The 11,280-nt window shown below is 40.4% G+C and overlaps 1 protein-coding gene across 1 annotated transcript; it reads left to right on the top strand.

Annotated features, from left to right (window-relative positions):
- Positions 1-1,149: 1,149 nt before the first annotated feature.
- On the top strand, positions 1,150-7,068 carry MRPL15 (mitochondrial ribosomal protein L15). Its single transcript, XM_004435708.3, has 5 exons — positions 1,150-1,314; positions 2,179-2,333; positions 2,934-3,099; positions 5,464-5,587; positions 6,538-7,068. The coding sequence occupies exons 1-5, from the start codon at positions 1,207-1,209 to the stop codon at positions 6,873-6,875; spliced, it is 891 nt and encodes a 296-aa protein (XP_004435765.1). The 5' UTR covers positions 1,150-1,206; the 3' UTR covers positions 6,876-7,068.
- The last annotated feature ends 4,212 nt before the right edge of the window (positions 7,069-11,280 follow it).

Below are 11,280 nucleotides of genomic sequence, written 5' to 3'. Positions count from 1 at the left end.
CAACAGTGAGCAAGATCTTGTTGGACTTCATCCACGTATATTTTTCAGTAACAAGTTTCAGTGTCTTGGTCATAAATATTGCTTAAATAAAGGCATGAATGCAATTTTTCTTTCTGTAGTATTATACTTGATTTAAAATAACTTTAAAAAGGTTTAATTAAACAAAGAAGTAGCTGCCCTCCAAAAATTTAATTCTCACCTTCATTATTTGTGATCACTAATAGGAACCAGTAGGAACAGCTCCCCAGAAAGACAGTGAAATCTAAAAAGAACAATAAGAGAAAGAAAAAGAAAGCAACATGGTCTTCTATATCACATTCACTTAAGACCAAATAGGGAAGGTGATATTTTTCGATTGAAAATAATGTTATGTATTGAATGCTGCAGATAGTCCATTTTATATCATAAGAAACACTACTTTTCTAATAGGAGGCAGCCTAAGTGTGAATCCTGGCTCTGCCGCTTGCTGTGAGCCCCTGGTCAAGCTACTCGACCTTGCCAACCCTTACCGCCCCGGTCTGTAAAGGGTATGGCCTCTATCTGTACAAGCGATTGTTTAGACAAACCGAATAAGGCTGACTTAACACAGGGCCCGACACACACAAGCGCTCCCACGGCTCCTGCCATCATGAAGGGCAGCAGGCGAAGCATCTCAGGGACGCGGTCAAAGCAGTGCACGTGGATGCACACGGAGGAGAACGCGCAGTCTGAAGCTTATTCACAGGGTGGTATTAGGCAGGCATTTTACTAGCTGGACTGAGTATTGTTGTATCTCACTGTATAATTAGCCAAGCTCAAAACTAGTAATTCAGCGCTCGGGTTATCCGATCCTCCACAACGCGCTCCGAGCTGACACCGCCTCCCCCGGACTACAGACGGAGACAAACCGGGCCCCACCCTGACGCAGACTCAACGCGCAGTCCTCAGTGCCGCCTTTCTGGGGCGGAAGACGACAAGACGTTCAGAGCCCGAGGTCAAGGCATGATCTCTCAAAACATGACCACATCCCCAGTGAACTGACAAAAAGGAAAAAAAAAAAGGAGAGAAACACCGACTCGTCTACCTCCCAATCTGTCCCCCGACGCCCAGGCTGCCGGCGCGCCCGCGGCAGCACGACAGGGGCGGGGCCACGGCCGTAAAGCAGCTCCCGAGACCACGTGGGCTCCGAGGCGGCTGGGTGCCCTTGGAGGCTGTCGCTGGGGGGTCATGGCCGCTCCCGTGCAGGGCGGTGGAGCTAGGGCCCTGGACCTGCTCCGGGCGCTGCCCCGTGTGAGCCTGGCCAACTTAAGGCCGAATCCGGGCTCCAGGAAACCGGTAAATGGCTGGTGGCGTTGCGGGGAAGCGCTGGGGGACGGGGCGCTGCGAGCGGCCCTTCACTGCTGGTGCTTCCCGGGGACTCCTGGTTCCAGAGGGTGTGGGGATGAACGTGGGGTTTTCGAGCCCCTGTTCTCATCTGCAGAGGAAAATCTGCCCGCTTGGTCCCAATTCTTAGTAAGGTTTATACTTAAAAGCATAATTATGTTAGGGCGTAGGAGCGAAGTCGCACTACAAAATGATTGTCCCATTTCAATTGGAATTAAAATGAAGTACTGTTCCAGTATATATTTATCTTCGTGGGAAAGAGTTCAATTGGTTTATTACGTTAGATGCCTCTTCAAATCACTGAATACAGCTAGGAAAGCTGTTAGTTGACATATTGTCATTTTAAAAATCCGTTGCTTTTGTGAAGTGACAGGAAGTAAATTAAGAAAAAATTTTTTTATCAATTAATCTTTAAATAAAGTAATATATATTGGTATCAATGACATATTTACAGTTAATTCCAAAATCAGATTTTTTGAATATCATGTAAGCTTTGTTGTGGATGTTTAATTCTAGGATTTTTTCAATTCCAGTCTATCATAGAATCCTTATCCCCAGCTCATCCTTGGAACTTTGCCTTTGAAACACAACTTGGCTTTTGATTACAAGAATTAGGTACATCTTCAGAGGCAAAGATGTTAATTTAGAGCGTTTGGACGACAGAACAACTAGAACAGTGCTTGGCACATAGTGGTGTTAGCTAGTACTGGTTGGTTGGATGAATGAATGGTGTAACAAAAAATATACAGAGAAAAGGTGAAATACAGTTTTTAAAAGTGCATCTGTAGCTCATAAAACTCTCTTCTTTTCTCGTAGGAAAGACGACCAAGGGGTCGGAGAAGAGGTAGAAAATGTGGCAGAGGCCATAAGGGAGAACGGCAGAGAGGAACTCGGCCCCGCCTGGGCTTTGAGGGAGGCCAGACTCCATTTTACATCCGAATCCCAAAATATGGGTTTAATGAAGGACATAGGTAGGTTGCTTTGCTTTTTAAAGTAGAAACCCCTATTTTTCATTGAGAATCACCTAAAAAAATAACTTGGTAGAAATTTAAATTCACTTTGAAGCAAATTTCTGGTGCTCGCTCTCTGAACCATTTTTAGTAATGAAATTAGCCTGGAATAATAGGAAAAAAAGCCCAGAGGCTGAGACCTGCAAAATGGAGACAATGATGCCTGCTCTCATGGTTGTTGAGAGGCTTAGCAATAATGTGTATAAAAACCTGGCCCATTGTAGTTACCCAATAAATGATAACTACCGATAAATGATAACTACCATTGTTACTTTGAGTTCCATTAATGCATAATTCAGATAGTGGGTTAAATTTTCCACAGATTTGTTTGTGTAAATGAGTGAAGTAAAATGCTTAGGCAAATTATTTTTAGTGAATCAAGGGAAGTACTGGTTTTGTTTCATTACCAAAAATTAAGCATATTGCATGTTTATGTTGTACTCAGGAGGGTTTTATTTTGTTAAACCATCTAAATTGATGGAGGAAAATACAGGACAAAGCTTCGAGTTGATTTGGAGAACTTACAGGAAGTTTTCCAACTGTTACTTTTTTGTTTTGTAGCTTCAGACGCCAGTATCAGCCTTTGAGTCTCAATAGACTGCAGTATCTGATTGATTTGGGTCGAGTTGATCCTACTCAGCCTATTGACTTAACTCAGCTGGTCAATGGGAGAGGTGTGACCATCCAGCCATATAAAAGGGATTATGGTGTCCAGCTGGTGGAGGAGGTGAGTCTGGATTAGTTTTTTTGAAGTTACCTGGAAGGCTATTTCTGATTTCCGTATAATCAACACTCTGCCGCCTCTATTTTTATCCCTTTTGAGTTGTCATAACCATTAGGTAGTGGCAATTATGTTTATACCCAGTTGTGGTTTTAGAAAGCCAGCATGCTCTCATTGTGGGACCTCTGTTCCCTAGTCTTGCAGTCCTAGCTCTTCTCCTATGTATCCATTCAGCTTGCTCCCTCACTCCCTTTGGTTCTCTGTTCAGATGTCAAAATATCAGGAAGATCTTTTTTGGTTTTCTTGTATAAAGGAGTACTCACCTCCCCGCCCCCCGCCCCGGCCCCTCCCCTGCAGTCATACTCTGCCTGCCTTACCCTGCCCAAAGTATTTTTCTTTGAGTATATGAACACCTGACCTTTATTACCAAGTAATGCGTGTATTTTTCATTGTCTTCATCACTGTAATGTAAGTTCTTTGAGAGCAGGTACTTTGATTCATTGCTATATTTTCAATATTGGAAATATTGGCTCATGATAATCAGTTAATATTTATGGAGGAAAGGGATCAAATCCAATTCTAATTGCAGTAAAAGAGTTTTCTATTTGTAGAAATTGGCCAGGAGTTTCATAAGCGAATAAACTTGTACATTGTTAATCAGCTACTCCTGTTTCTTGTTATGTCAATAATATAACTGCATAAGTAACTTAGTGTCCACTAGAGGGAAGCATATGTTTATGGAAAAACCTGTTAGATTCCTTTGAACAAATGAACCTTACCGATAAAAGCTTTTCAAGTAAGATGATTTCAAAAGAGAATACCAAATACACGATTAAGCCTCAGTATTCTACTTTGGGTGTATAAGAGAATACACATGTAAATTAACATATGGAAAAATCCATGACCTCTTCAGCCATTAAACCGTACATCCCAACAGATTTCAGGTGTGTCTATTAAACTAGAAAAAATAATCCTGAAAACTACACCAGGGCAGTGGTTGCGTAAGTACAGTTCCACATCACCTACAGCTCTGTAAATTGGTTGACCATTTCTGGGTTTCACATTTGCAGTAAATAGAGGATATAAGACTGTTTTGATCCTTCAGCACAAAATTACCAATTTGGGAATATATGTTTTCAAGGAAAAGAAAAATAAAAGAAACCTAACTGATATAAGACAATCCTAAAAATGCTTTTTATAATACTGAAAATACTGGAACTAACCCCAATGCCCAAGGATGGGAAATGGTTAAACAATCTATGGAATAGTAATTAAAAATCACAAATAACATGGCAAGACTTTATTTTATTGAGTCAAAATTACCATGATTATAAAAATGCAAATCAGTATCATAGATGGAAAAAATATGAGAAAAATCTATCTTGCAATTGATGGAATATTTTTTAAATATATTTAAAGTTCTTAATTAATAAAAGGAACTTGATTGGGAGCCAGCTTGTTTCAACCACACCAAAATAGCAAAAAATTCTTTTCACTACAAAAAGAATGGTAATGCCATCATCTTTTTATTGTTGTCAGAATCTGATTTGAAATTAGAGTAAAATATAGCACATCCTAACTAAAGTGACCAAAAACCCAACTTAAAAAAGTTCAGTACTATATTTTTTAGTGTTGACTGTTATAGGGATAAGGTAAACTTATTTTTTGTCAGTTTAGAGGCCGTAAGAAAGTCAATAGTGAATGCAAAGTGAATTTCTGTAGTCGTCTTCTACCTTTTTCCCTAGAGGGGGGTGACCCCTCCAAAACTCAGATATTGTCAAATATTTTGTTTTTTCGCTAGTTCCAGCCCACTCATACCCCTCTTTAACCATCTGTTGGCTTCTTGCTTACTTAGGGATAGGAAGATAAATTTTGATCTGTGATCATACAGCATAATGTTGTGGTTAAGAACACATACTGTGACTGGACTCCCTGGGTTAGAATCCTAGCTTTGTGATCTTGGGCAAATTCCTTAACCCTTCTGTGTTTCAGTGTCCCCATCTGTGAAGTTAGTTTAGCAATAATTCTGTCACAGGGTTGTTATGAGGATTAAATAACCTACTCTTAGTTAAGTACTGGGAATGGGTGCTTATATTGATGTCTGCTAAATACATAAAATGAAAATATAGTTATCCCTACTTACAGGGAATGAAAATTGGTAAAAGGTGGCCTAAAAAATGTAAAAGAATTTGATGTTGTTTGATAGGACCTCAAAGCAGAGGTATTTAAGCAATGTAATATTGCTATTACGTTGTAGGCATTTGGAGGAGAAAACGCAGTGTAAAAAGGAAACTAAAAAGGAAACTTGCTGTAATTAATTTACTTGTAGCCAAACTATCTACTAACAGACTGTATTTTGACACATCACAGGGTGCTGACACCTTTAAGGCAAAAGTTAATATTGAAGTACAGTTGGCTTCAGAACTAGCCATTGCTGTGATCGAAAAGAATGGTGGTGTTGTTACTACAGCCTTCTATGATCCCAGAAGTCTGGGTAAGCCAGTTCCGCTGTCATTTTCTTCTCTCCCTCTTGGTCTCAGGCTGGCTGCCGTACAAGGATTTTAAAAGTCCTCATGGCTTTTTGACTTGCAGTTTGAACACTCTGTTTTCTGTGTTAGGATTTCCTATTAGCGGTGTAGCTAGTGGGGCTCTTGTCATCTAATATACCTCAGCCAGTATGTCATAAAAAGCTTTTGGTTTTTGTTTTTAAACACGGGGCTTAGATACAATGTTACCTATGTTTAGAAACTCACTAATCGGGCCGGCCCCGTGGCTTGGCGGTTAAGTGTGTGCGCTCTGATGCTGGCGGCCCAGGTTCGGATCCCGGGCGCGCACTGATGCACTGCTTCTCCGGCCATGCTGAGGCCGCGTCCCACATACAGCAACTAGAAGAATGTGCAACTATGACATACAGCTATCTACTGGAGCTTTGGGGGAAAAATAAATAAATAAAATTAAAAAAAAAAAAAAAAAGAAACTCACTAATCGTTGGTAACCCTGGAGTAACGTTGACTTTCAAGATGCAAACTTTTGAAAATGAAGCATTTCCATTTGCGTATTTATTTATTTATTTATTTATTTTAAAGATTTTATTTATTTATTTTTTCCCCCAAAGCCACAGCAGATAGTTGCATGTCATAGCTGCACATCCCTCCAGTTGCTGCATGTGGGACGCGGTCCCAGCATGGCCGGAGAAGCGGTGCGTCGGTGCACGCCCGGGATCCGAACCCGGGCCGCCAGCAGCGGAGCGCGTGCACTTAACCGCTAAGCCACTGGGCCGGCCCATTTGCATATTTAAAACAAGCTTATTTAATAAGAAAAGTTCTTGGAATTAAGTTCTTATTTGGTAATATTTAAAAATTAGTGATTAAAAATATCATTATTAAATAAAATTATGCACATAGCCAATATTTGTTTCTCTCTTTAATTTAAAAATTGTTTTAGAAATTCTGTGCAAACCAGTTCCATTCTTTCTGCGTGGACAACCCATTCCAAAACGAATGCTTCCACCTGAAGCACTGGTACCATATTATACTGATGCAAAGAATCGTGGTTACCTGGCGGATCCGGCCAAATTTCCTGAAGCAAGACTTGAACTCGCCAGGAAGTATGGTTATATTTTACCTGATATTACTAAAGATGAACTCTTCAAAATGCTTAGTACTCGAAAGGACCCAAGGCAGATTTTCTTTGGTCTTGCTCCTGGATGGGTGGTGAATATGGCAGATAAGAAAGTCCTAAAACCTACAGAGGAGGATCTGCTCAAGTATTATAGCTCATGAATTCCCTTCCATATAAGAGTTGTAAAAGAGGACTGGAAAAGGGGCGGAAACGTACGTATTTCTCGTTGTGTTTTCTTAATTTGTAATTCTCCAGATGTTGATGTTAGTTTTTCATGTAATCATATCTCTTTTTCATTTTTATCTAAAATTAAAATAAAAATGCAGTAAGCAAGGACTGCGTAGAGGAACTGAATCTGTGTGGGTTTTCTCAATTAAAGATACAAAAGTCCTGGTTTTCTGTCAAAGGAAGAGTGTAACTTTCAGTATTTCTAGTTGATTTTTTCATGATCTTTTCATCCAGGTCTTATTGTTGCAAATCAGAATGGTTGTGCACGTGGAATGAGGCTGATTTGTGGGCCTGCTCAGTCAAGGGTAGAGCAGTTGCTAATGAGCTGGTGGCCCCTCTTAGTCATTAGCCTCAAGGAAGCTCTGCTGCCTAGTGTCCAGATGAAAGCCATCAGCTCTAGATAATTAGGATGTGGGATCTGAGTTTAAGGTTTAAGACTGGTGAATAGCTTTTAAGTAGTATGATATTTGCTAGCAGAATTGAGACAAAAATTCCAAGTGAATTCATTTTCTCAATTCTGATAAGAGTAGACAATAATGATTAAGCCATTAACCTTTTTTCTTGAAGAAGGGAAGTGTTCTAATTCTAATTGATATAATTTTGCTTATTTCATAGATACTGGAGACCTTTGTCTTTCAGTCATTTTAAATGATTTTGAAAAAGTTGTTCAGTGCTTATATAAGCCATAAAACATTGGTAATGTGACAATTAAACTCAGTTAATGTAAAAGATTCATCAATCAATAACCTTATTTAGCTTTTCAAAGATATGTTGTATCTAAACCGTATAGAAGCTTAATTTGTCTTGATGCAATTAAATCTTGAATAATTCATGATAATTTTTCCACAGTAGAAATAACATGATTCCTGGTTTATTTTCTTAAAATAAAAAAATTAAAAACCTAAATGGTGCAATATTTTGTTTTGTTAACTTATCTACCTCTTGCTGACCTCAGATTCAATTTATAAAGTAACTTATGTACCAAGAGTATATTTTAATTTTTATCCAGGATTATATGGTTGGGCTTGTTATTAAACCCTTTCTTAATACCCAGAACTTATAAGAATCACTGTTGGGACTATCTTCAGTGATAGTCACCTATGAATTTCAGAGGACAGACAAAAATTTAAAAAACATGTTTTTGTTTTTCAGAGACCCCAAGTGACATATTTGGGGTGTTAGTATTAGTTTTGGCTCCACTGATAGGAACCCCCAGTCATAGTGGCTTGAATGAGATCAAGTGTATTTTTTTCTCACAGATGAAGTGCTGAGATCAGTTCAAGGCTGATTGCTGGTTTTGCTCCACGAAGTCTCAGAGCCCATGGCTTCTTCCTGTTTAGTTCTCCCATCCCTAGAGAGATGCACATCTTCATGATCCAAATAGGGATCTATGAGGGGCCAGCATTCCCTAAGGAAGAGTCCTAGAAGCTGCCACACAAAATTTATGCTTACATCCCATTGGCCAGAACTTGGATGCAGTCTTCTTCTGCAAGGGGGCCTGAAGTTCTTACTTAGGCAGCTTATGTTCTTAGCTAAAAAATTCTACTATGATGCGTGAATAAGAGAGTAGATTTATTGGACAACCAGCAGGGGGATTGACGCCTATTTTTGTATTGACCAAACTTCAACCCTGATGTTAATTGATTTACGGTAGACAAACATCAGAAAAAGTGTAGAATTCTTTAATTCTGTGTTTCAATAGTACATCCATCATTCTGGAATGCTGAGTTTGTAACTGTAGCCCTACAGGACCAGTTCAACTGACCCCATCTCTTATCAACAGAGTGATTAAGAATTGCCTTTCGGAAAATGTGCAAAGTCGTGTAGCCAGAGCATGCACAGAAGAAGAAATCTTGACCTGAAAGGATCAAGGAACCAAAAGTGCTCCTTCCCATGGAACCTGAGAACTGGGACACGACCAGAACTTGAAAAGTGGACTCTTTATCAGAAGCAAGGGGTCCCTCATTCAGGAAGACGCAGTGCTAAAATTCCTTCCCCACCTCATCAAAAATGTTTAGAACACTATAATAAAAGTTTAGGACCTCATCATAAATGTTTAGAAATCTGTCATAAATGTTTAAAACCTTACCATAAAGGCTTGAAGTCCACCAATCAAAACCTGTCCCGCCAGCGTTTCCATGGGCCAGCCTGTTCTCCCTAACATCTTGAATTTCACCCCAAATCCTGAATTGAGGCGAGAGATCTGAGGGCACACCCCCCATCTCCTTCCAGATCAACCTTGCAGAATAAAGCTGATCTCTTCCCAGAGGCTGATGCAGTAATTAATTGGCCGTTTATGAGCATCGGGCAAGCGAACCCCAATTTTGTGTGGTAACAAGTTCAGTAAGTTATAAAAGTTGCTAAGTTGGTTAATTCATCAATCTTGGTAAGCAAAATGTTTTTGAAGGAGAGTGATGACAAAGCACAGAAATCATCTGAGAAGAGTCATTTACTTTTTTCTGTGCCTGCTTTTCCTAGACATTTTGACAATAAAGTCATCTTACGGGCCAGCCCCGTGGCTTAGCAGTTAAGTGCGCGCACTCCGCTGCTGGCGGCCCGGGTTCGGATCCTGGGCATGCACTGACGCACCGCTTCTCCCGCCATGCTGAGGCCACGTCCCACGCACAGCAACTAGAGGGATGTGCAGCTATGACATACAACTATCTACTGGGGCTTTGGGGGAAAAAAAGTAAATAAATAAAATTATTAAAAAAAAAAAAAAAAGTCATGCTTCCTGTGTTAGGTAGCTAAAAAGTTGTATTTGAATATAGTGTGTGGAAGAAGAAAGATGATAGGTTGCAAGGAAAAACACCAAGGTACAAAGAAAATGTTTTTATTGACTATTACAGTGAGGTACTAAGAGTTAGGAGTAGAATACATTTCATTTTTTTCAAATCACTGCTGGGAAAAGTGCCAAAAAACTGTCTATCATAAAAGTAGTTCATGCTTGGTTTGAAATTATGTAACATTGAAGTGTAAAAAGTGAAAGGCCAGTTCTCTTACTGTTGCCTGTCCCTGCCCACTTCCCAGAGGTAACTAAACTGCACTGTTAGTTTGGGTCCTTTTTTTTTAAAACTCAAAAAGGAATAGACAGGGCCCGGCCCGTGGTGCAGCAGTTAAGTGTGTGCTCAGCTTTGGTGGCCTGGGGTTCGCAGGTTCGGATACCAGGCGCGCACTGACGCACTGCTTGTCAGGCCATGCTGTGGCAGCGTCCCATATAAAGTAGAGGAAGATGGGCATGGATGTTAGCCCAGGGCCAATCTTCCTCAGAAAAAGGAGGATTAGCATTGGATATTAGCTCAGGGCTGATCTTCCTCACACACACACAAAAAAGGAATAGACTGTTGCACTGTTCTGACCTTGCATATTACATCTAATATATTTCAAAGTCACTTTTTCTGAGTACTTCCTGTTAGGGCTTTTAAACTTTTTGACCTTATTTTTAAGCCATTTGAAATAAGATCCATTAGACAAGTCACTTCACCTTTCTTAACTGTATAAAATGCAGTGACACTTAATGTTTGTATAATTCAAGAGTTGAGTCAAGTGACCTATAAAATCTTTCAGCTCTGTCTTTTTTTTAAAAATAATTTTATTTATTTATTTATTTTTTCTCCCAAAGCCCCAGTAGATAGTTGTATGTCATAGTTGCACATCCTTCTAGTTGCTGTATGTGGGAGGTGGCCTCAGCATGGCGGGAGAAGCAGTGTGTCGGTGCGCGCCCGGGATCCAAACCCCGGGCCGCCAGCAGCCGAGTGCACGCACTTAACGGCTAAGCCACTGGGCTGGCCCCAGCTCTAATATCTTGATGACAGAGATGTTGCCTTAAGCTGAGGAAAACTTTGACCTCAACCTATTTGCATGGAAATGAACTTCCTTAAATTTAAACACATCCTGTTCTGTGTCTGGGCATGAAGTATGGAAACAGACCCAAGAGATATCATTTTCTGTGTACCAGAGTGTGGGGGCTTTGCTCTAGGTATGTTATTGCCTGGACTTATTTGTGCTGCCAGAGGTTTTCTTTCCGTGATTCAATTCACAGTTGTCCTTTGGGAGAGGCAAGTATTGCCTCAACAGGAAAAGTTCTTAATTGGAAATGAGGGAAGAAGTTATATGGGTAAAGGTAGATAACCCGGGCAACAGCATTCCAGTCTCAGAATGTACTTTTGAGGGCCCTTCCGTTGCCCTCCCCCGCCCCCTCCGTGGAGACTGACTAAGCCACACTGAGCAACAGTTAAAGATGGAAAAGGATACCGACCAACACCCGACTTGCTTAATTGTGGCCGGTGGCCCACAGGTGAAAGGAAATCGGGATAGAATGATAAAGGGAAGAATGAA

Source organism: Ceratotherium simum, chromosome 31, assembly GCF_057802395.1.
Source record: "Ceratotherium simum simum isolate JZ-2026a chromosome 31, ASM5780239v1, whole genome shotgun sequence".
NCBI classification, from domain to species: Eukaryota; Metazoa; Chordata; class Mammalia; order Perissodactyla; family Rhinocerotidae; genus Ceratotherium; species Ceratotherium simum.
The sequence above is the reverse complement of the archived record's forward strand: the minus strand, read 5'-3'. Positions and strand labels throughout refer to the sequence as shown.

Coding starts and splice junctions, on each gene's coding strand:
- MRPL15 (XM_004435708.3), top strand. CDS start 1,207: ATGGCCGCTCCCGTGCAGGGCGGTGGAGCTAGGGCCCTGGACCTGCTC. Junction 2,334..2,933: donor GGGTTTAATGAAGGACATAG/GTAGGTTGCTTT, acceptor TTTGTTTTGTAG/CTTCAGACGCCAGTATCAGC. Junction 3,100..5,463: donor GTGTCCAGCTGGTGGAGGAG/GTGAGTCTGGAT, acceptor GACACATCACAG/GGTGCTGACACCTTTAAGGC.